Source organism: Lupinus angustifolius, chromosome LG09 (assembly GCF_001865875.1).
Source record: "Lupinus angustifolius cultivar Tanjil chromosome LG09, LupAngTanjil_v1.0, whole genome shotgun sequence".
Classification (NCBI taxonomy): domain Eukaryota; kingdom Viridiplantae; phylum Streptophyta; class Magnoliopsida; order Fabales; family Fabaceae; genus Lupinus; species Lupinus angustifolius.
Genome location: NC_032017.1, coordinates 20679194 through 20704965, shown reverse-complemented (window position 1 = coordinate 20704965; position 25772 = coordinate 20679194). Strand labels below are relative to the sequence as shown.

The window sequence follows — 25772 nt, the reverse complement described above, 5'->3', positions numbered from 1 at the left end:
CACAATATATATATATATATGAGAATGGGTGTGAAAATAAAGGATTTCACAAATCAAGCTTCATTTCCACCTCTTTCCTTATTATCATCTTGGATTATTGCTGTTATTATTATTATTATAGTTATTATTATTCAAATCTACTTAATGACTATGATCATGAGGAAGTGGTGTTGATAGAATATTATACAAGGCAGGATATTGAGAAGCTTTGCTTCATGTTCATAACATCTCATAAACAATGAAAAAAAGATAATACTAATGTTAAGGTTGCAAACAAAAATGAAAGACATGAATCTTAGAAGCTGAATGTTTCATCCCAATGTCATCCATAAGAATTAGGCTTGTAATTTGGGCAAGCAAGATGTGATTCCTGTGTCTGTCGATTATGTTCAGAAAGCCAACCTAGCTAGCGAAAAGGACAACATCGAAAGGATATAGTTCAATAAGCATCTACAACGTAGGAAAACCTTCCTATACCTTAAAGGTTAGGCCACATTGCCTGAGAAGTACAAGTTCACATTGTCCACACAGCAACGGCAGACCAAAGCTACAATAATGTTACTCTAAGGTGGGATAAAGTCATGTCGTTAATAATGATGAAAGCACATATCTTAGAGTGCTCCCTATAAATAGAGGAAGTCAATCATAAGGAAAGATATACTAATTCTCACTTTACTAAAGCATACACATATAATGAATTTTGAATATTGGAGTTCCTTTTTAGGTTTCCATCGAAGACGATCGACCAAGATCAACCCTTTCTCAGATTCAGTAGGAAGATTCAATTTCTGACAAACTTCTTCCATATCAAAGGACACTAAATAATAACAAAACTCATATTTGAGGGAATTTGAAAAGGCAACAATGTCATTCAACTATCAGTCAATGTCAATAATCATCAACATTATAAATTAAAGTGTTAAAATTCACTACTGTAGTAACTAGTAACTTCAAAATACAAGTCTCTCAAGAACCCACAAATAACAATTTGAAACTCATTGGATAGTTTCTTATTAGGACGCAAAAATCAGCAAGCCAAAATAAATTTCTGAAGGTAAATGGTTATCAATATGGCCATTGTCTAGTTACCTTTACAATCTCATTAGCCTCCTTATTCAAAGCTTCTTGGTGGAAAAAGTCCAACATCTTGGCACGAGCAACATATGGATCCTTCTCCTGCAAAGAAAAGGAAGTTATGCTCCAAACAAAGTAAACACAAACTTCATTTTGATGACATGAAAATAGGGCAGGTTTAAAGTTTTTACCTCCTTGGGCATGTTCAGCCACTTCTCATGCCCTTTCCTATCCATTTCAATGAAATTTTCAGGTTTACAACCCTTCATGAAGCTTTCCCTAAGAAAGAAAATTAATCAATATAACATGACTTTTGCCATAACCAAGCATCAAAATTCCATGAAATTCTACTAAAAACAAAGGTTATGGTTAGTGAATATAGAGAAGAAGCAAAATTAAAATCTCAATGATCATATCTTAAAAGTAAAACACAACTACTATGTACAGCAAAATCTAAACTAAGATCAAGTATAAATAAGAATCACTTTATAAAATGTACAGTTTTAAAATACAATACCCTATACATAATAATTGCAAAGATATGAACACAGATCTGCAACCATTACCAGTACAAAATCTTCACAAAACAAAACATCATATATATTTAAAGCCAACATTGGACTGAATTTCAATACTAGTCCAATGACCAAACAACATGGGTAGAAAGAAACAAAATAAAATGATAAAGATTAGAATGTTACATAAACAAACGATAAGGAGAAACAGGTTGGTCCCTAAAACGATGTTGAATAGTTTGGAAGCGACCATGGATTCTGATCGTTCGCACGACCTTGCCTGAGTTGTTCTTGTTATCCATTTTGTATATCAGACAAGGCAATAGCTACATGTTCCACTAATATATATACTTGCATAAATAAAACAGTCATGTTCTAGAAATGTGATAAGAATGAAGAACAACCTTAAAATAATAATAAACATATACAAGGAAAGTAGTTCAAGTATTAAAAACGAAATAGCCAATAATATAAAAGCATTAATGTTTTGTATATATTTGATGTCCACATTAATGCAAAGATAAATTTACCATATTTGAAAGGCATATACCCTTTTCCTGGGTATTGCTCGTATGGCCATACGTTACTTCATGCAGTTTTTGACTAGGTTGATGGTTCTGCAATTACAAGCTTCAAACTTGTTCAAGTTTATTGTACAATGACTCATATCTCTAGATAACAGTAATATAAGTTATGGGTTTGGGGTAGAGGGCTATACATATTGATGTTATATAAACCTAATGTAACAAAAGGAGAAGAATAGTAAAATACTAATCTTTATTCTCTAATAATATATAGGTGTAACCGTTCAACGCTTCGGGGACATAGGCACAATTGGCTGAACTTAGTTACCGAATCTATATTCGTTTTTCCCAACAAAGTTATCATAAGAATTTGGTGGTGGAAAATGTGTATTGATTATTGGAATGTTCTACTCTTTAGTACTCATCCGAAACTTTCATCTTGGCGCCTATGCATGCAAATTTTTACGGCTCAATCCGAAATTCATTTTCTTCCCAAAAGTTTATTTTATTTTTGATGATTTATAAACAATTAAAAACAAAGGGGAGAATATTATTAAATTTAAAGGTCAATTAAAAGCATTTATATAACTTCGTATGTGTTCCAAGAAGTATTTTATTTGCCTAACCACTCTTCTCACTCCAATTTCAGATTGAGGATTAATCTGACAATTTTTTGTTTTTGGTTCTTTTGATACTCAGTTATGTTTGTGTCTCCTATAAAATACATTTTTTTAATAGTCATAAAGTACATAGGTTGACTTGATATATTGGATTATCTTTTTCAAAATTTTAAATGAGAAATATATATGGTTTTTATCTATTTTTAAATAAAAATTATTAATAGAAAAAGTTGAATTAATAAATATATCCATAGTGCAAAAACATATTACTTTTATAGAAATATTAAGTTATTAACATTATAGAAATGGGAACAATTAAGATTGATTCAATATAATAATGCAGTGATACTTTTGAATATAATGATGATCTCAAGCTGAAGTGTCAAAGTCTTATAATTTTTGTTAGTCTTATTTTTGTGAATGCTCTGATAATAAAATAAATTGTGATTCTTTTAGTCTTTTACCAAAGGTTCATGTAATTTTGGGACGAATTAGCGAATGTAAATAACTAAAGTATATAAAAAGTTATAAATGATATTTTAAAAGTAACACACATGGAATTTAAAAATATAAATTTAAAGTATGGTACAATAATTTATTCAAGAGTAAATTACACTGATACCTATATTTTATTTAGTATAATTAAAAATATCTCTCACTATATGGATAAAAAACTAATTCATTTTATTGTGTATAATTGTTTCTATTAACAAATACATACAAGACTCTGGAACAAATGATATGATGTATTTTGGAATTCATTCAAATCTTGAACAACATCTCATTAGTCATAAACCATTCATAATATATATGCATTTATTACACTTGATACATTGTATGGGGCCTATGTAATAATTTAAAGAAGATAATAATTAATGTAATTAAATTATATAAGTGCAATTTAATACTTATCCATTATGCAAGAGTTTTGTGAAGAAATTTGATTTTTGAGGTAAAATTCTAAGGTGAAGAAATTTGGTTCAAAGTTTAGAAATTTGTGTTTACTATTATGCACTAATATTGTACTTAGAAAAATCTTAAAAAGCTAAAATGAATGTTTTTTTCTTGGAACTAGCAAGGAGGAAGATGAACAAAATGAAGTTGTTTAGTATTATTTTTTTTAAAAGATCAAAACGATATCCTTTCATTGAGTTGTCAAAACTTGCTAACGTGGAATTGCCACTATGTCAATGTCAACACTTATTAGTGAGACATAGGCAAATTTATTAATGTTAATAGATAAGAATAGATGAAAGGACTAACGTGGTTTCACATTAAAAACATTATATTAGGAACTAAGTTGGTAATTTAAAAAATTTGGAACCTAATTGATAAAGTTAAAAAACATGAACGACTAAAGAGTGTAATTACTTTTTTTTCTGCCTAAAATTTTATACGTATATAGCAAATATGTAAAAGAGAAAAAAAATTATGCATGTATAGTATATTAGTTTTGAACATCATCACTATATCATCAACTATTTATATTTAATCATCATTTACTTTTCAAACAAATTATAAATAAATAGAAAATAATGTAATAATTGTATATGAATTTTTACACATTAAACTCTATCCAAAATTCTCTAGGTGTTATTTACCATGCCCGTATATCTCTATATTTATTACTGACATCCAATTAGTCAACGCAAGTTTTTTCATTTGAGAGTTGATCTTGTTCAAATAATCAAATTGACTTTTTATTTTACTTGACTAATATTATCTTTATTGGAGTCAAGTGTAACCATCCTGCTTTATTTTACTTGAATAATATTCCATTATTACTTGACTAATATCTTGTATACTTCTTTGACATGATTTTTTTAGTTGGTACATCAAGTTGGAGCACGTGTTTAATATTTCTCTTCCCCTGTTTGGTGTATAAGATTAATCCTTGAAGAAGAAATATGTAAAACTGTAAAGACTCCACATGTTCTGAGGTGAGATGGATTTAACTCATTTAATGACCATATCTTTCAACTCCACTTTTTACTCATTTTAACCTCTACCAGCATCCCATTATTTTTTTAAAAACTATGCATTTATACATTTGATCAAGGTGGCAGTTACATCATTGTGAGGTATTATATCACAACTATACAACCAACCTAAAACAAACAAGTTTCAAATCCACTAGTTATACATGTACTACACCTCTTCAGGTTAGTCTAGCTCATCACCAGATTCAACCTCCTCCTCTGACAGTTTAAATTCATCAATTGCTTTAAAGTATGCTCTCTGTTCTTCAATAAAATCTTGCAGAACCGGATCCTTTAACGCGTCTTGTCCAGAGGAGACAGATCGATGCTTCTGAAAAAGCAAATATGCACCAAAAACTTCAGCAAATATACACAGTGTTACCCTCCAATGGGCAGATAGATAGCATATGTGTCTTGCAGCAATGGGCAGATCACAAGCCAAAAAAACCTTACCATTGTGTTAAGGTTCACTCTTCACATTAATTCAGATACTATAAATAGTGAAAATTCATTTTTATATGTTAAATATGATATGAGCCAATCAACAGACCTTCCTTAATCTAAAACTTTCTGCATAATATACTTAGAATTGAAGCATCATGAGACGTATATGCAAAAGTGTCCCATGTAATCACGATAAATATAAAGATCAATCATGCTGTAGAAATGTGCATGCCAACTGCAGCTAGCCAAGCAGGAATATGCATCTTATACAGTATGTGTAAAATCCATGGAAAATGAATATTGCAATATTTTCAAAATGGAAGATTTCAGAACAGATAAACTTATTGTTAAACAACCAAATCAACATCCACATACTCAGAAGATATTTGAAGTTAAAAAAACCCACAGAAACTTGGGAACATATTATAAAATTAATATACCTTTCTTAAAGGAACTGTCAGTGCTTTGGCCTTATGTACATTCACACCTTCAAACCTGCCACTTTTCTCCCTGTTTTGCATGACAAAGGAACATACATGACAATTTATTAAATGATAAACCTGCCACTTTGAATCCCTCAATTAAGACCACAGACAGACCTACAGCTACGGCTCTATCCAAATCCAACCATATGATAGATACCACCAAAGAAATGAAGGAATTATGAATTTCAAGGCTAAGATGCTCTCTAATGGAAAAGTAAGACAGGGGTGAAAGAAACAGATAGACCTTTAAAGTGTTCCCATAACATGTGCTTGCTCAGGTGAAGGAAACACTGAAACAGAGAGACCTTTTAAGAGTTCAATCAATATCTACTACTCCATGAATTCCAAACAACCATCTCCAATTTTCCCTTTTATCGTAGTTTCTTAAACTTAACAAAACTTCCAGTGCAGCACTATGGTAGCATTTGGTATGCGGATATTAATAGAGTGGTTTATAGTGTTTCTTCAGTGCCACCTATTTTAGTGGAACCAAAATGTCCCACTTTTCAACTTTACATCTTACTCTATGCTTTTTATAAAATCAGTTTTGCTATCTATTGTCCTATGGTAATGGAATAAAAAGAGTAAGTATTATTGATAAACTAAATACCGTTATTTCTTCATTTATTAAGTGCACTACTACTTCCCTATAAAAATGTACCCTTTTGAGTTCCTTAACAAGCAAAACCAAAAATCAGGTATACATCAATCAAACTATTTATAAAACCCATATGCTATGTTTTGTCTCGTTCTAACACATTTACCAAATTTAACCTATCTCTATCAGAATGTTAAACAGAGAGAAACTTACCAACTATTAGAAATTCTCAAATTGGGTGTGCTACTGAGAGGAGTGGCTATTGCCTTCCCCTTATCCTTTCTTCGATTCGAATAGCTACTACTAACAGGAATGACTACAACCTTCCCCTTATCCTTTCTTTGATTCGATTTGCGCCTCCGGCTGTACTTTATTGAAATACAACCAGAAGCTTCAACATCACCAGTCCCTGGAATCAAAACATAGAAAATTATCAGTTCTAAAAGTAATAAAGAAACACCACTAACCACATATAGTACGGAACTTTGAAGCTCAAGACAAAAATAAAACCCTATTCTAACTACAATACCAGAAACGCAGAATAGTAACAAACAATATCAATATGCCCATACCTAAAAGATTAATATAGAATCTGATTTGAAATGGTAAATTATGAGATGAGATGTGAAATAATTGAAGTACCGTGAAGTGAGGATGATGAATTGAGGGAAGGCGTAGAAAGAATAGGCGAAGTAGGGTTTGAAGGAGTATGAAGATTTTTGGAAGAGATGCGTTTAGAGGGAGTTTTATTGAAGGAATAAGAAGGTGGTGGTGGTGGCGGCGGCGGTGGTGGGTTAGGTTTGATGGGAAGAGAGGGAGAAGAATGAGAATTGAAAGTGTTGGTGCAATCAGAGAGAGGTTTTCTTTTGCGTGTGAGAACTCGTCGTGTTGGGTCTGGTTCCATTCTTAGGTTGAGTCACATGAGTCAATGTTTCTTTCTATTCCCATTCTTATATCAATGACTTGGAACGCAAAACCAATATAATATATAATACTCCAATATTTATACAACGCTCTCAGATATTGTGTGCTTCGTGGGCTAGGAGTGTTCAATGTTTTGAGGCCCATCTTATCACATATCATTTCTTATAAATCGTGACTTGTCATGAAAATATGTTATATTAATTAAAAAAATTAAATATTTGGTATTATTATTGTTCTTGGTTCATTAATCCGATACAACATATGAGAAACAGATCTATGTTCGTATGTAACTACACAATAGATTGGCCAATCATTAATTCAGGACAATGTGATTAACATGTACAAGTTCATAGATAATCTAAGCTAGGTTTGACTCCTTATATCACTCAATTGACAATTTTAAGTAGAACTTTAGTGTGAGTTGAATCAAGCAGGCTGAAACACCATATTCATACTTACTTAGTTAACTTAAAAGGAAATTAGTGGAATGTTGCCCAATAACTCTTTCTGGTTATTATCATGATTTTATGCCCCTACTCCTTATTTTTCTCTTGCACTACTCGCGTTTAGTTTCATTAAAAATTGCAGAAAGGGATTTGAGATTGGGAAGCTATTATATACAAAGCTTCGTTCATATTATTCTTAATCAACAAAATTGCGCCATGGCAACATAAAAGAAAATGGGAAATCGAAAAGAAAAACAAATGGAAGACACCAAATTATATAAAATATACATATAGCAGAATCTCGTAGTCGTTGATAATATACTATGTCAGATATCATAATTAACAATGATCATTTATGATGATTTAACAATGGTCATTCATGATGATTTACTCTTGATTGACACTTTGGGTCCAATTCTTTATTGCTTCTCTCACTACTTGTTTGACAGCTTCTGCATCAATTGTCTGAACTGCTTCTTCATTCTAAAAAAGTTACAACACTTACACTGTCACTTTCAAGCATAAAATCTATATCCAATAAACTTGAATATCTTTCCTATAAAATAATGTTATGGGCTTTATACCTATTGTGATAAATTCTCACTTTGGGAAAAGAAATATAGAAATGATAAGATTGTATATAAAATATTTCTCAAAGTGAATGGTCTCCATCCTAAATATCAAATTCAAGTGCATAATAAAATTGTCCAATCCTTAAGACCATAACATACATGAGATTGATTCTATTCTTATTATTTATATAACTCATTATGGTAGCTATAATTTTTCATATTAAACCGACCATTTTTTCCTCAACTCTAATAACTTATCCTTATTTTATATTTTGTTTGATTGTTTAATGTTTGGATGTTGTGTTTAGGAAATTATGGAATGATGTGAGGCTATTACTTAGTCAGCATAATGATCTTAATATTTATGTTGCTACCTAGCTATTAGGATCAATTGGATAGTGATAGTTACAGAGTTTACAATAATTTCTCGTTACATGCATGTTATTGGTATAGGCATCTAGCATTTACCGAAGCTGTTCAAAAAAAGCATTTCTGCGTTCTTGTGACACAACTCATGAAAGAGAGAAACTTTTTATGCAGAGAAATTCTGAAGTCCTCTTATAACTTTTCAATATATCATTAAATAAATCATGTTTTAGTCACTAATCTTTTCCTATCTCATTGAAATGATATATGTTTGTTCCAAAAAAGTGATAAATCAATTGAACCAATATAATTAAATTAAAAATATATTAGTAACTAGTAAAACTGAAGTATTAGTCAAGAATAATGTCTTCATTTTAAGGTAGCAAAGAATTCCTCTTCTATAAAAGGGCAATGCATATTAAATCCTAAATTAAAAGTGTAGTAAAGGGGGATATAAATCAATGATATGCATGTTGAAGTAATATGAAAACTGTGGTAATATTTTTTTATTATGTTTCTTACTTCTCCTCCAACTGCTTGAAATTGAAAAGTGTCAGTACAAGAAACCCTAGCTTCCAGCAATGTAACACCCATATCTTCAAAGGCTTCAAGTATGAAAACCAGTAAACCTGGACAACTTTTTGCTGCAAAAATATTTATAAGAAGCCCCTTTTCTAGGGTTTCTACTGTAACCTGCACAAGTAGTGCACCCATGAATTAATACTGCCCCAATCAATTTTTTTTATTGGTGGATGACTAAATATACTAGAAATTACATTGTTGACTTTTCTTAATTAGTTAAGAAAGTACCATTGGCAATGGATCATTGAGGTTACTTGAAGTTTCTGCAGTGGCTATTTCTTCATTTAGTCTTCCTACTTTTTCCTTCAGCTCTTCTATATACTTTGATGCATCGATTATGATCGAGGTTTTGTTTAGCTGCCACCCACCATGCACAAAGAATGAACATGACATTGGTCAATAAGGAAGAAAGAAAAAATTGAGCTGTGAAAGATTTAATTGAAAAATAGAATACAATAACTCAAATATATAAGAGGAGGATAATAATAATCAAATATATATATTGTCTAACTGAACATTCTTTAAGGGAATTGGTTGATTTCCTTGAGAATATTCATGCAGAAACCCAATGAAAAGAAAGATAACAGAAGATAATGCAGAGAGAATTACAGCATGAGAGTTTGTAATAGAACGAAGGAGTTGTAGCTTCTCATGTAGTGCTCTCTTTTGCTCTGTAGAAACCATTTAGATTATTGCTCTCTTTTTCTCTCCCCAGTTATGGTTTTTTCTTCTTGGCTTTATTTTTCTTGGGTGTTTTTCTCTTGCATGTGTTATCACCTCTTTAGAGTTCTGTGGTCATTTTAAAGAGGAGATGAGTTCTCAAATCTATATGATCTCGTGTGTTTTCTTCCCACATGACTGTCTTAGTTTCTTCACAAACAGGAATACTATATTGAATTTGTCTTTTCACTTACATAAATACCCTTCTTTTGTATTTTGGAGTCTTCCCCTCGTCTCGTTTTGTTAATCTCAAGAGCTTCATCTATTCTTAATTTGAAAAGAGTTAATAATTCAGATATTATTATACAAGTGTAATTTGAATTTGTGCAAGTGAGGAATTGTACTTTAGAAGTGAAGAACACTAAGATCAAATTATAAACAAAAATTAGATCCCACATATATATGAGAGAGGGGGCAGTCTTATAGATTTTGAATTAAGATATATATTTTTTGGTACGGTTTCTCCTCACCCTTTTTAATTAAGTAACTAATCATTTTCAGGTACGTGACTGTCTTTCTCAACAAGTATCGTTCCAATGTCAAACTTTTGACTTTTTGGTCATCTTAAGAATATAATGAAATCTTACACTATTAGACCAATACATTGAATCCTCGTAGCCCAATTCATTGATGTGGTTGCATGTTAATGTTGTGATTATTGTATATCAATAAACATAGAGCATTTATAAATCATATTCAACTTCAGTCACCTTTCCATTTGATTAGTATATTTGATATTAAGGAATAGATGAAGTTAAGTACTAGCTAGCGAGGGATATGTTAGGGAAAATGGAATATCTGACATAAGTTTTGAGTTGGAATAAATGGGAGAAGAGGAATGGTGAACTCGTGATAGAAAGAAGTGAATCATAAGCAACAAAATAAAGCATACATATAGTGACCGAGACTCCTCTCCATTAATAGAGAGATAAGTGATGTATAAAAGTAAATAAAAAATAATATATATTGACACTTATATCTCTTTTATGTGTAAAATATTACATTTCTATCTTTAAAATATAAAGGAAAACGTCATTTGTCTGTCTATTACTTGAGAGGAGTCCTCTATATACTATATTGTGATATTGGAATGCCTCCAAACACTTCTCACGGGGGCTTTTTTAGACTCTCCTCAACTCTCTCATTTCCTTCTCACAACACCAATCAAACTTAACTTTTGTCTTTTTTCTCCCTCTCTCTCCACACGTGCTATCATACTCTAATTTTTCTCATCTTATGAGCCACCTAATTAAACTCATTTTCATTTTTTTCATCTTCAAAGTGAAATCTAAATGTTATGTTTTTATATATATAGTCATCTCAAATATTTTGCTGTTTTGTGCTAAGATAAATAATAAAATCAATAAAATTATTCAAAAGAGACGAGAAAACACAAGAGATAAGATTTTGGATAATAAATTTCTATTTAAACTCTTTAACTTAGAATCTAGGACAAAACAAAGAAAAAATGACATGACCCTTTAGATATAATGTGATAAGACTTTTTAGCAAAGGAAAATTATGAAATTCCCTATCCAGAAAATTCTTTTTCCATATTCATATACCATTACCATGCATGTGTTCCAATAAAGAGATCAACGTCCAATTACCCAGGAACAGCATTAATTGTCCTAATCAATTGTATGCTATCAGTCTTCAATTCCCATCGAAATTCATCAATAAGTTGTTGGTAAACCATATACAAGTTACATTCCAAGACATATTTTTGTCAATATAGGGGATTCAAATCCTTAAAAAAGTATTTTTAATAGAATTAGCAACCAATTTTAAGAAGATTAGTTTTGAGTTTCTGCCTTCAACAAATCTTATAAAATAAGGGGCTAGTATACATCAAGTATACAATCAATGACACGATTTTCAATCAATGATATGTATATATATATATAGGTGAATATAGATTCAGATTTATACATAATTACATAGAGAAGATCAGATACAATGACACAGATCATAAGATATGAAATGTATTTAGAGCTGTTACTTTTTGTTGCTTCCGTCTTCCAGTATATTGTCATCATTCCACAAAGACAAATAACGTACCCACCTTCATTCACATGCATTCCCATTAATCATCACAACAAAACAATTTTCTCCATACACTTATCCCTGCTCCTACATTGTCTCTTCCCTTACACTATTGTATTTGTTCCTCTTAACTCACTCTTTTAGATTCTATATTATTACTTCTCAACTAGCATTTCCTTGTGACCCCCCATTTTTACCTCCACAACAATATTGAGGATAAAGCTTTCTTGGTAACCTTATATATGCCATGCATGAACCATATAATTTAGCTTAGTTGCATTTTTATCTCTCACCTTTTGTGATTAAGATGATTTTCTTACCAAATGTTGAGAGAATAAGATAGTTTCTCATATTATGAGGAGATTGTTGCTGATTGTCTTAGTTTAAAGAGTGCTTTTAATTTTTGCTCTTTACCTCATATTACTAGATCAGCAAATAATGTAGCACACAGGTTATTTGCTAACAAAAATGTCTTTCTCTATATGAGACTTGGGGTATTAACATTCTATTTTTACATGTAATAGACCTTGATTATAAGGATTACATGAGACGTGAAACTCATTCATAGCCACTGCTATTGAAATCCTAGTCATTTATTGATAAGCAAGCAAATTCATTGATAAGATTACAATTGATATTCACACAATTACTATAATTCATGTATTGTTAATTAGAATAGATGTTGCTGACATGTACCCACTTTGTCCATTTGTATAAAATCTCATGTGACCAACATGAGCACACCATATACCAAAATCAGAAAAAATTAGGGTCCTACTATATATAAAACTATATTGCTCAATTCAGAAAAGTTCCCCGTGACATTCCAAATAATATGAAAATGTGTATAAATTTGTCTCTTTATTTGAAAATGAAACTGTAGCACATTCACAGAATTCACAGAGCCAGCATTTCATCCACCTTGTTAATGTAGATATATTATACCATGCATGCATGGTAATTTTATCTGCATATTCCAAATTCTAGGATTCTTGTGGCTTACAAAAGCTACCAAAACTCACGTGATTTTTTATTTAATTTTTTATTGATAATACTCACGTGAATTGCACTTTGGAAAAGTACATTCACATGTCAATGTGACACAATGGAAACAAAATTTACAAGATCAAAATGTTTTAAATAATAAGAATGTTTATTACTTAATACCTAACAATATAAAATTGAGTATGAGAGCTTCCCTTGTTCATGTATAAGTAGCAGAAAGAGAAAAATGTTGCATTTCCCACAATGCAAGAATCTATCAAGACAATGTAAACAACAAAAGCAAAAAATCAGACATATCACATATGTATTATATTATGTGTATAAAAGCTGAAATTAATGAGAGAAAAATATATTAACAACTAGTTCAAATATTTCTTTCCCCTCTTCTTGCATTTCCCTTTTGATCCGAAAGATATATGCAATTAAGGGTCATTGTCCATTGGTCTTGGTATAGGTAAACATAAAATTATTGTTAGCTACGTTACACCCCTACACATATCTTTGCTGTTGTAAGTGTGTTCCATTCAAGAGAGAGCAATTTCTGCAATCAGATAACATCCTTGCACTATGGACAACATAGCACTTTGTCCTTTCTCTGACATGTTTTTGTTGCTTATTAACTTAATTTAATATGCTAGCTATAATATTAAATCATCAACTTTGTTATCTTCTTTGTTATTTATCATCTTAAATTTGAATGTATACGGACCACGAAGATGATAGGATCATAAGTATCAGACTTTAATTTAACAATATCTTCATGTCAGCTTCATTCAGATTTTTAACAACTATGTTATATAATGGCTGCGGCAAAGGGAGTACAACATGGTCTCATATTTTAACTATTATCAGTATTTTGTAAAAAGTCACAATATATATATATATATCTATATATATATATATATATATATATATATTGTATATAGAATAGAACAGCTATGTAAAATGTAACATATAAAGCAGATAATACTGGATGATATCCAAATTTTCAGTTGATAATGGATACTGGTGTACACATTAGATATCAGTTGAATTATTTTACAAAGCTAGTGATTACACAATTATCTATCATTGCTGTGAATGTGGAGGATGAGCATGTAACATATTGTTGTATTATTGGAGAATATTTTCTTAAGAAACAAGATGTTCTAGTCCCATATGAGAGTTATTTTAATATTTTTATTGCTAGGTTTAGTTGTGTTAGAAGTGATTCTCGTGGCAATAATTCGGGTAGGAAAAGTTCAAAGATAAGTTCTATGTCAAGGTCATATTATAAAAGATGAAGAGTGCTATTATTGTTATGTGATAAAGCTGAGTACTATTATGTATGTAACCTTCCTCCTTAGTCGATGAGATCGATCATTTCCAATATTTGATTTATGATCTTTTAGTCACTAAACAACAAGTTTATTATTATGCTAAAACTCATCGAGTGATACGGATGTACGAGATTAAATTTTATTGCAGGAAGATGAGAGCAATGTAGCTTAGGGAGTGAGCTGAGTTGGTTCCAAACCCCATTACGAGTTTCTAAATTTCAACTAACTTAGCATTGGTAATGTCAAGACCAATAAGCTAAATTACTCACCAAACCACTCCCTGTTCCTCATATATTGAACCTTATTTTCCAAGTTGAGTACTCTAAATATCTACTTCCCACATTAAATGGGCATATACATACTTCATTTAACTCAATTCAACTGGTTAGAAGGTTACTTCTCAGTTGGAATGTAAAAGTTTTTTTTTATCGGCAATTCATTTAATAAATAAGAAAATAGTAGGTATTAGAAGAACAAGTGATACTCTTATCCACAAAAATATTATACAATATAACTCAGACAACTAGAAGGTTTCAATGTCTGTGTGCATATTTATATAATCCTCTACCTATAACAATGAAGTGATTTCAGTTTTCAATTGCACAATTATCAATAAATGTCTCAATAGGGACAGGAATGAAAAATGTGTAGAGCAGGCCAAAGATTATCATGTGTATGAGATTATGGTTATGGCTAGTGAGCAATTGAACTATACAAGTTGGTCCATATAGCAATTGCACTTGTCCCCACAGCCAAAACAATCATCACTATTGCCACCACCTTATCTTTTGTGGTTGAGATGCCATGCATATCCCTATGTTCAAAAGGGAGGGGGAAAACAAATCACATATTTATATATCAAGCTAATAATAATATACAGACAGAGAAAAATAGCTGAGAAATTGATGGAATATTGGCATACCTTAGAATGATTGAGGCAGGGAAAATGAATGAGAGACAAACAATGGTTGTGGATCCTAAAAATTGATAGAAATCCCAAATGTTTGGGATGGCCACAGCCACCAAGTATGTTAATGCAAGCAAAGATAGAGTTAGTGACACAAATCTAGGTGTGTCTAATGCCAGGGGAGGCCTATTTTTGTTTGAGAATACTAGTTCATCTATGTTGGCCCTCAAGGAATAGCTCATGATGGGGAACACAAGCGCTAGATGGAGTGCATAGCTTAATCGAACAATGTCGTTGAGAAATCGACCTGCAGGGGTATTGGAACTATGATCAAAGTTTACTAGCATATCAGCCATGATTGAGTCCCCAAACAATAGGTACCCGAAGAAGCCTATCGCGAAGTAAATGACCACGGAGATTATCAACGAAATCCGCACTGCCCAATTCATGTCTCCTGGTTTTCCAAGCTCTGCTCTAATAGGATGAACTGCACCAAATCATACAAGATTTCAGTACAATATTAGTAACGGATACATATCAAAGACCAATATTTATAGTGAGAAAGTTATGTTCCTTAAACTAACCATTGACATGGAAGCCGAAACCTGTGACAAAGATTGGGACAGTGGTGAAAAGGTCTAAGACAGTGACTTGAGAGAAATCAGGGAGTATCCGAGGCGATTGAGTTTTGCCGCGCCATAATGCATAAAATGACATGGAAGAGCATATTACAACAAAGACTAATGCTAGTAGGATTGATATTGCAGAAGTATATCTGAGTGAATCTGCATATATAATAAAAGCATAGAAAATATAAGGTATGGTTCAAAAGTATAAGGTATAGTGGATTTAGATAGTGTTACTAACCAACACGCTTTAACATAACCAATGGAAGAATAATGAAGAGTGCAAGTATTAGAAGAGCAAAAGCACGAGAAGTCCACCAATGAATGCCAAACCAATCTTGTAGAATACCCAAGTGTGTGATTCCATTTGACTCATTTCCACATAGCACATCTCCTACAAGAACAAGGCCACTAAGATTTACATCATACAACAATAGGATAATGCTAACTTCATATTTTTAGGCTTATACACAAGTTTATGCTATGATTTTGATCATCAAATTCTAATCCATCTCATATAATCAAGAGTGTAATATATATATATATATATATTGTCAGTGTAAATATTTATACACAGCCACTACATCATTCATTTGGATGGTGAATGATGTAATAACAGGTATATAAAACTGATACACTCAAAGTGCATTCATCATTTTCTCTATATTTAATAGCCCTACTTAATTTACCCTTAGGATATGAGCAACATTGGTATGGAGTCATTAAATTTTATTGAAGCCTTTAATAATGAATCCATTTTCTTTTTCATGAATCTAATAATTGCTTGATTAGACACATTTGCATACAGGGCCAAAATTTTAACAGATGTTAGGCAAAATTTATAATAACCCATTTCTTTTGTTATTTTAGTGTGAAATAAATGACAGAAGGAAGAAAACAAAATTTTAAGCATACTAAAAAATGATTGGTTTCAGGTGGCTTACTTGATAGCCACAATTTATAACTTTACTTGATAAAGTCTAATTCCTGAATTCTTTTTTATTTGACATATTAAAAAACTATACATTATATAAGAATAATATCCGATCCATTTTTTAAGGGAGGGGTGACTGGTTCTGTCACTGTTTTCATACATGTATTGCTCAATACATATTGCTTACAGAACTATAGCACCTTAAATAAAAGCAGGCTAGAAACTAAAGTTAAGGGTATTATTGGAAAATTATGCTAAAAGTGAGGGATGGTAATTAGTGAGTTTGATGAAAATAATTTGTAAATTGGAAGTAGTAAGCATAGTATTAGTGAAGATTGAGAACTGAGAATATAGTGAAAATGATGATGCTGATAACTACGTTATGATAATGAAGGAAAATGAGACAGAGGAATGACATTATCTAATATGTATAATGATGTTGTCCCAAAGCATGTTCTAAAGTTTGTCTTAAATTAATTATATTATGTCATAAAAAAATTAAATATTTATGACTTTATCAATTTTTATTTCATTATGATTTATTATGGATAAGTTTGGGGACAGCAGATCCTCGTAGGTCTAATATTTCTAAAATGGAAAAGATCATTATTTAATTCTCAATGACATTCACGTCTCAGAAAAACCACGTGCAACTGTGGCCCACACCCACAACCTAGTAGGCCCAACCCATTATATTTGAGTTTCACCAGAAACATCGTTTTTTAATTTCATTATCAAAAAATACATGAACCTAAACTTGGGAATATGAAATGTTCCAAATTTTCTATGAAAAAGTATAAATTAAAATCTGAGATACATAGCAAAAGTCATACTCTGCATATAATGGACCACAAAAAAGAACAATATGAAGAAAGATTATGAAAATGAAGAACATACCAAGAATAATGAGATAGACAATAAGGACACCAAGATTAGTTATGATAACACAAATCTTAACAGCAAGAGATCCAAAGGGACCAAATGATTCTCCCACCATGCCAGCATAGGTAATAGATTTGCCTGAACTTGTGTACCTTAACATAAACTCAACTGTGATATCTGTTACTAGTGCCACCAACACAATCACCACCAACCCTGGAATTATTCCTAGCACCTTCATAGTGGCTGGGATTGACATGATTCCTGCACCAATCATGGTGGTTGATATGTTGAACACTGCTCCAGAAATGGACCCATGTTGGGAACAATGATCTTCTTCTCGTGGTAGGAGAGGGGCAACAACATGGGTGATGTTAGATTCTGAGTCAAGCATTATTTTGGTGTTTCAATCTTGAATGAAGACACACAAAAACGTTGTTCTTATCTTTTATGTGATATGTGTCTATCAGGAACAGATTATTATTTATTAATTGTAACGACAGTTTCGTGGTGACACTAGCATCTTAATAAAATAATATATGTTAAAATTTTCACGACAAAGTTCATACCTTTCTATCAATAATTGGGTATATTATAGTAAAGCGTGAATGTAAATATTTATATACATTCAATTATCATTTATTTATATTACTTTTTGAATATTTAATAATTATTAAATATGAATAATAAATGAAATAGTAACAATTTTTCTTTCTTGAAGGATTCAATAACAATATACTAGGGAAGAGTAGGACTACTCTAAAACCCATAAAAACAATATGAAATATTATTTGTGTCCTTTTTTTAATATGAAATTACACTCTTATTTTTAAAAGTAAAAGAAAAAATAATTTCTCTCTTCATTAATGGAAAGGATCTTGTTCCATTATGACTATATCCAAAAACTAAATAATTCAGATTTAAATATAATCGTAAGATTTTCTGCTCAAATGTTGAGTTGTTGACCATTTATTTTTTGTATTATCAGGGGTATCTCATACTTTTTTGAATAGGAAATTAATCTGTTTGAAGGTGTGTGATTGTATCTTCTAACTAATGTTACTTTCAGTAATTGAACATTTAATTTTTTGATCATTCTCGGGATCTAATTGGGCCTTATACTAATAGACCAGTACATTGTTTTATTCTTTTCTAGAAATTAAAATTAAAATATTTATATTCTTAATCCTGGTTTTCAAACAAATTAAAATTAGCACTAAAAAAAGGAACTGAGTTTTTTCAGAAATTATTCTTTTTCCATATAGAACTATTACTTTAGACAAAAGTTTTATCATCAACAACTTAACTTCCATTCTTTCCTTTTCACTTATGGAAAGATATTTATATTATAGATTGAAGTAGAAAAAGAGAAAAAGATGTATACATTAACACTATAAACAAATTTATATTGTCTTTGCATTATCTATCATTTATATTTAATTATTATTGACTTTTAAATATGAATAATACAAATGTACGATAAATAATATATCAATGTACATAAATCTTCACACTCAATTAGTTATCTAACAATACATTAGTCATACCAATAACCGAAAATTAAGTTGACAACAAATAAGGTAAATTGGAGACGGAAAAATGAAGTTGATCTCATATGTTCCATATTTTTTTTCTGTATATCTTCACCTTTTGGGTAATAAATTAATTCCTTCACTTTTTGAGTAATAAATTAATCTATTTTGGAGTTTATGACTATTCATCCTAACAAATGTCACTCTTATAAATTAAACTCTTGACGTTTTGATCATCCTAAAGATCTAACGAAATCTTACATCACTAAACCAACACATTGTTGGTTCATACGTCGAATATGGTGGCATTGAAAATGAAAAAAAAAACAATAAATAGATTAATGAATAAAAGAGCCACTTATTTTGTGAAGAAACAAATAATGAAAATATATTCTTTCACAATGAATCACTGAAATGAAAATATCAGAAAACATAAAATCTAAGTAAACCATTTGTTCTTTGATAGTTGGTCGGATGATCAGATATGATGCTCGATTGAAGTGACCTTCTCCTGAGTCTGGTTGGTGTAGAGTTTGAACCCGTCGGGGAGGTATCTAAAAATGAGATGGGTGACGTGACATATGTCCAATGGTTGATGGTGACTTGTAGCAGGTGTTATAGGCCTATAATAGGCTTGTTCTCATTCCATCGTATGTAGGTCTGTTCCTGATCGTACTGTCAGAGAGACACGCTAAACTTGAAAGTGACATGACACTACCCAATTGGGGATGCATTAAATGAAGTGTTAGAGGTAATCATAATGCTTACGAGAGAGACACAAGCCTCCAAGTTGTGCTTGTTTAGCCTCTGGTTGGTTGGAAAGGATTTCATCTCAAGCGTGCGAGGTATCCAGATGACCAAGATGCAACAACATTAAATTACTAACAACTACGACACCTAATCTAAAATTCTCTTATCTTATAAATTTATTGAGCATGTCACTTAACTTAATTACTCTCTAATATATATAGTGATTTTATGTCAATTACATAACAATAATTGAATCTGATCATAATTAACCTTAGTAATACAGGTCTCTCTCCATGGTCATGTAATATCAATCCAGATTATAGGAGACATGAACATGTTTCTTTATGAAAATATGGTAGAATAGACTTATAAGTTGTTCGCTATACAATAAAAAATAAAAAAAACATAAAATAAAAAAAAAATCTAATGTCATTATAACATTTTTAGAATTAGACATAACAATATACCACTTCAAACAATTTCACATTATATATTTTTAAAGTTCAATAAAAAATCAAAACATAACACTTAATAATTACCCGTTAATGGATAGATTTAATCCAAAAATTACTAACCTACCCCTCTGATATAGAAGATAAAATAATAAATTGTTTCTTGCCTAATAAGGCTGGTAATTGGTGCAGCCCATAAAATAGTGGAAAAGCCCAATAATCAGAGCCCAGGGGAAAAGCAAAAATGGAGAAATGTGGTGTGTTAAACAGAAACCAGTTAGGTTGGGAATAGTATCATTCTGTAATTCTTCCATTAATATGTATCCATGTGAATTGAATGAATTGAATTGAATTGATTATCTTCTTATATTTGAAAATGGGAGATCAATTAGCAAGGGCTGAGGATTTCGAGAAGAAAGCAGAGAAGAAGCTTAGTGGTTGGGGTTTGTTCGGTTCCAAATTTGAAGATGCTGCTGATCTCTTTGATAAATCTGCTAATTCCTTTAAGCTCGCTAAATCATGTATCTTACGTTATTATCCTCATTCATTCATTCATTCATTCATTCATTGCTTTAATACATTGAATGTTGTGAATTTCGTTTTGATTTTGGAATACTTGTTGTTTTGTTATTAATATGTGAATGTTATGTTTCAGGGGATAAGGCAGGATCTACCTACGTCAAGTTGGCAAATTGTCATTTGAAGGTAGCTGCATTCAATTTTTTTCGATTGTTCCAAATTAGCGTTAGTTTGTTTAGCCTTAAAGAAAAGTTATTATATGAAAATGATTTTTTGAGAAGCTGGAAACTAATGTTTTTAATTTAAAGCTCAGCGGAACAAATGTGCACATGTCAGAAGTGATTTTTTTAATCAAAATAATCATTTTTGTTAGGAAAGGTTAAACAAACAGGCCTTTAGTTTTTCCACTTGTATCTCTTTTGTGTGCTTTATTTCTGTCTTAAGAAGCCTGTAATTTTTCATGCAGCTGGAAAGCAAGCATGAAGCTGCCCAAGCTTATGTTGATGCTGCACATTCTTATAAAAAGACAAATATAAATGGTATGTATGTAAGTGGTTATATGCCTGCGGATCAAGTCATCCTATTTAAATGCTACTGACCATATCGATATCAGAACTTCATACGATATTGAAATTCTAAATGCACGAAGAATCTTGCTGTGTTTATGGCCTTATGTTTTCAGAAACAAAAAATAAACTGTATTATGATTCATATGATCCATCATGTGAACAAGATTTCACGGTAGAGTATTTATCTTAAAGTGAATGGTGGATAATGGATCCTTTCACTATTTTAGCATTTATATTTGTATATATAAAATTAATTATTTTGTTTCCCTACCCAATAGCGGCCATCCCGCTTTAGCATTTTTGGGGTCAGCCGCTAAGCTCTGCTATCCGGGCACTTACACTTTTTTATTGGGGTTCATGATTAAGTTTTGATTCTAGAGTTAAATATACACATTAATATGAAAATGATATCACTTTCAATATTAAGCTCCGTTTGATCTCTTTTTATGCAGAAGCTGTATCTTGCTTAAACAATGCTGTAAATCTTTTCTGTGAAATTGGAAGACTCTCTATGGCTGCTAGATACTTGAAGGTATATATATCTAACATAACTACAGATTTTGCTTTCAGAAATTCAGTATTCTCATTAAAGTTAATTTCTTGGAATGTGTATTTGGTTATACATGGTTTCCCTCCTCTTGCGTTATCTTTTCTGAGGTATTCTTACTGGAATCACCATATGAACATGTCATAATTGGGTTTTACTAATATTCACACAGGAAATTGCTGAGCTGTATGAGTCTGAGCAGAATATTGAGCAGGCTGTTGTTTACTATGAAAAGGCAGCAGATTTTTATGAAAATGAAGAAGTGTCAACTTCTGCGAACCAGTGCAAGCAAAAAGTTGCTCAATTTGCTGCTCAGTTAGAACAGTTAGTTTTTCTAGTCTTTGTATATATATCATGTTTGTTAGTGTAAAAGCCTGAATGATAATGCTTTTACCTGGTTTTGTTCCCTGTTTACTGCGTACTATGTTTATTTGTTTAAGAAACTGGCCTTCCTTTGTATCACCTATTCTTACTGTTTAGTATCAATTTTCCTGTCCGACCTTCCCTCCTCCCTAGTTAACCTCTGCTCCGGTTTAAGAATTTATTAGCTTGAATTATTATTATTTCCATTATTATTATTAGCTGAACACCATTGTTTTCCTTTTACAATCCAATTTATTTGTACTTGCTAAGACTTGCATACAAGGTGTTAGTGAAAATTAGTCCATTGCTGCATTTGATCTCATTCATATATGTTGGTGGCTTTAGTGCAGATGATGTTTTTCTATTAGAGTAGGAACTGGTGGAATAATGTAAAGAAAGCGAGAATTTGTTTCAAAATGAATAAGGAACTTATGGCATTCTGTTGATGTTAAATTAAATATTAACTGTTTTCTATTTTTTATTGTAATTGTCCAGATATCAAAAGTCAATTGAGATTTATGAAGATATAGCTCGCCAGTCTCTCAACAATAATTTGCTGAAGTATGGAGTTAAAGGACATCTTCTTAATGCTGGCATTTGCCAACTTTGTAAAGGGGATGTTATTGCTATTACCAATGCATTAGAGCGATATCAGGTATAATATTTTTGGAAAATTTACATCCCGAGATTGGAACATCACTTGTTGCTCAATTCTTTGGATGTGTATTTGTTTTTTTTTTCAGGAATTGGATCCAACATTTTCAGGAACACGTGAATATAAACTTTTGGCGGTAAGTCATTAGATGTGGAATTTTTAATTTTTTATGACGAAGAAAGTTATATGAGAACGTGTGGGCTTTCAAATACCTGCTTCCTCTATTATAATGTTGTAATTAATGTTTGAAATTTTATCATAGCATTGTATTTATTGCATTGGATGATTCTTTACCTTCATATTTTCCAGATGAGGTACTAACATTTTTCTTAAATAATCGGTAGGATATTGCTGCTGCAATTGATGAAGAAGATGTTGGAAACTTTACTTCAGTTATCAAGGAATTTGATAGCATGAGCCCTCTGGTAAGCTCCAAATTCTTGGAAAATAGTACAATTCATAGTTGTTCTCTTCTGCCGATCTCCGGAGCAACTTTTAGTTGCTGCTGGACAAAAAAGAATACCTCCAATATGTTCATATTTTTTATAACAGAGTAAACATGAATTTATCATAATTGAATTGCCCATTTAACATCAATTTGATAATTATGTTTTCAATATTTTGCTTCTGCTTAGGATTCACCCCTGAAAAATTCATTTGATTGTCATTATTAAATTTAGTTGCTAAGAGAGATGATTTGTAGCCTTGAGTTGCAGGGCAGTGTTTTTCTGCACTATTTCAAAACTTGCATTCTCTACTTTCACCAAGTTCTACTGGCTGAAATATTTGTAGGTGGTGTTTGGAATCACATAAAATTGGAAATGATTTTATCCAATTTGATTTAGAAATCAAATTTTGTGTTTGGAACTTATCATGAATAATGGGATTTGAATTTATTTGCAAATAAGTATGTTAGTAACTCCGAATTCATTAAAATAGGACCTGTTTTATTTAAACCAAATCATATCAAATATGATGAAATTTCATCAAAAGGAGTAAATGCACTAAATTTTAGAAATCAAATCATTTCCCATTTTTTGTCATTGTAAATACAGGATTTGATTTCCCCATTTTTTTACATTCCAAAGACAACTGCTTGTTAATTGCTTGTGAAATATGGGAAATGAGAGCGAACGAAAATTAATCAGTTTCTGTGTGGAACTTTGTTGAGTTGGGTTATGAACTGTTTTTTACTTAAACTTCTGTCCTTGTTGTGATCATTCTATTTTGCATTCAATCCGCAGCCATACTCTCAGTATTTCATCAACATTGTCTGTTTGTATGAACGTTTTGCAGGATTCTTGGAAGACAACACTTCTTTTAAGGGTGAAGGATAAGCTGAAAGCCAAGGAACTTGAGGAGGATGATCTTACTTGAATTGCACCATAATCTTTTATCAGTTGAACATTTGCTTGATAACTTGCACTGTATTATGCTTGTCTGTCCAGTTTATCTTACATATCTGCTTATATAAAGCATACTTGATTTGGGTTTCATGGAATGAGTGTGTTGTTGTGAGATTGCTAGAGTCTGATCTTATCCGCTTTTATTGGATTTGCATATTCCAGCAACTAAATATGTTGGCATCATAAAGAGATATTATATATATTAGCTAATTTGGAAAGTTGAAAAAACTCCAGTAAGATGGAGCATAGAACTTCTCACACTGCTATTTCCACTTAAGCAATGTCATTTTGATCCTTTCTGGATTGTGGCAAATTTGGAAGAAAGAGAGCTTCTGTAATTTTGTATCTGCATTTCTTTTGTTTCTTTCATAACTATCAATTAAGTTTATGACTGAATGGGTAGGGAAAAGAATGAGAATTTAGAAATTTTGGAACTAAAACTTAACATTTGCTTGGTATAGTATAAACTAGGTGAAAATCAATTATTTACATTAAGTGATGATATTCATGATACTGTAGCTGAATTATTTCCTTCAAATGTACATTAATCAATGAAAAAGTAAATCATGTACAATTTTAGTGATCCAAATTTGTTCCTGGAAACATTGACTAATGACTAAGGACTAAACTTTCATACAATCACAATTTTAGTGATTAAATAGTTTTTTCTAATAAAGAAAAATGTCCCATATAACTTTGAAGTTAAATTGTTCTAACACTACATAAATTTTAGTTTGAATTCGTTTAACAAGAAATAAACTTAATTAAGAAGTTTTACTTATTTGAAATTGTGTCAAGTTAATGCATGAACTAATCCACCTTTTTTTCAAAATAAAAAATAGTGGCCAATATGCAATATCTCATCAAAATAATGGTCAAGTAAACAACAATGATACCCAAACACCTAGATTTTTATGCAGTAGTTATTTAATAATCATTAATAATAGGATGATTCAACCAGACCGGTAATCAGGTATATACAATAAACAACATCATATAATCCTTGGAAGTTTGAAGTGATATCACTCTAAAATGATATTTAATTCAAAATAACTAAACCATAGAGTCCTTGCAGGTTCTATTATGTACAGCTCATAAAAGCTGAGCTCAACATACACATTTCAAAAATTGCTTTGACCCCATAAAAAACAAATAAAATTGAATGTTACAATATATGTTGACTTTATCAAGAATCTTACAAATAAAACTTGACAGAAATGATGAGAGATACTGTTCAACATGATGGTGGGACCCATGTTTTCCTTCCATTGACAACATTGTAAACAAATTTCCATTTCTCTCTTGTTCTTTTCCATGCTGTCTTCCTTGCTTGCTGAAACTTGAAACTAAGCTTTTTTTTTTCAACCCACCAAATGAAAGTTTCAATCTTTTCATTGTGTCCTTGCTTTTTCTC

The 25772-nt window shown here is 31.2% G+C and overlaps 4 protein-coding genes across 7 annotated transcripts; 1 reads left to right on the top strand and 3 right to left on the bottom strand.

The window, feature by feature from the left end:
- LOC109355913 lies at positions 4670-7196 on the bottom strand. Of its 4 annotated transcripts, none has more exons than XM_019599193.1 (6): positions 7041-7196; positions 6882-6977; positions 6563-6648; positions 6453-6505; positions 5597-5666; positions 4670-5043 (listed from the first exon to the last, which is right to left on the bottom strand). In XM_019599193.1, the coding sequence occupies exons 1-6, from the start codon at positions 7141-7143 to the stop codon at positions 4897-4899; spliced, it is 555 nt and encodes a 184-aa protein (XP_019454738.1). In that variant the 5' UTR covers positions 7144-7196; the 3' UTR covers positions 4670-4896. The 4 variants fall into 4 exon arrangements, with proteins under 4 accessions (XP_019454738.1, XP_019454739.1, XP_019454737.1 ...); XM_019599194.1 differs by having other exon boundaries at positions 6453-6534; positions 6592-6648; XM_019599192.1 differs by having other exon boundaries at positions 6453-6648; positions 6882-6932; positions 7023-7196.
- On the bottom strand, positions 7780-9901 carry LOC109356057. The gene is made up of 4 exons (XM_019599385.1): positions 9739-9901; positions 9358-9486; positions 9070-9240; positions 7780-8092 (listed from the first exon to the last, which is right to left on the bottom strand). Exons 1-4 carry the CDS (start codon positions 9811-9813, stop codon positions 7997-7999), a joined length of 471 nt encoding a protein of 156 aa, XP_019454930.1. The 5' UTR covers positions 9814-9901; the 3' UTR covers positions 7780-7996.
- On the bottom strand, positions 14773-18043 carry LOC109355772 (sodium-coupled neutral amino acid transporter 5-like). Its single transcript, XM_019598982.1, has 5 exons — positions 17584-18043; positions 15994-16146; positions 15711-15911; positions 15142-15613; positions 14773-15033 (listed from the first exon to the last, which is right to left on the bottom strand). Exons 1-5 carry the CDS (start codon positions 17957-17959, stop codon positions 14913-14915), a joined length of 1323 nt encoding a protein of 440 aa, XP_019454527.1. The 5' UTR covers positions 17960-18043; the 3' UTR covers positions 14773-14912.
- On the top strand, positions 20542-24576 carry LOC109357216 (alpha-soluble NSF attachment protein 2-like). The gene is made up of 9 exons (XM_019601008.1): positions 20542-20820; positions 20955-21004; positions 21285-21357; positions 21840-21919; positions 22107-22258; positions 22793-22952; positions 23041-23088; positions 23297-23377; positions 24249-24576. Exons 1-9 carry the CDS (start codon positions 20676-20678, stop codon positions 24327-24329), a joined length of 870 nt encoding a protein of 289 aa, XP_019456553.1. The 5' UTR covers positions 20542-20675; the 3' UTR covers positions 24330-24576.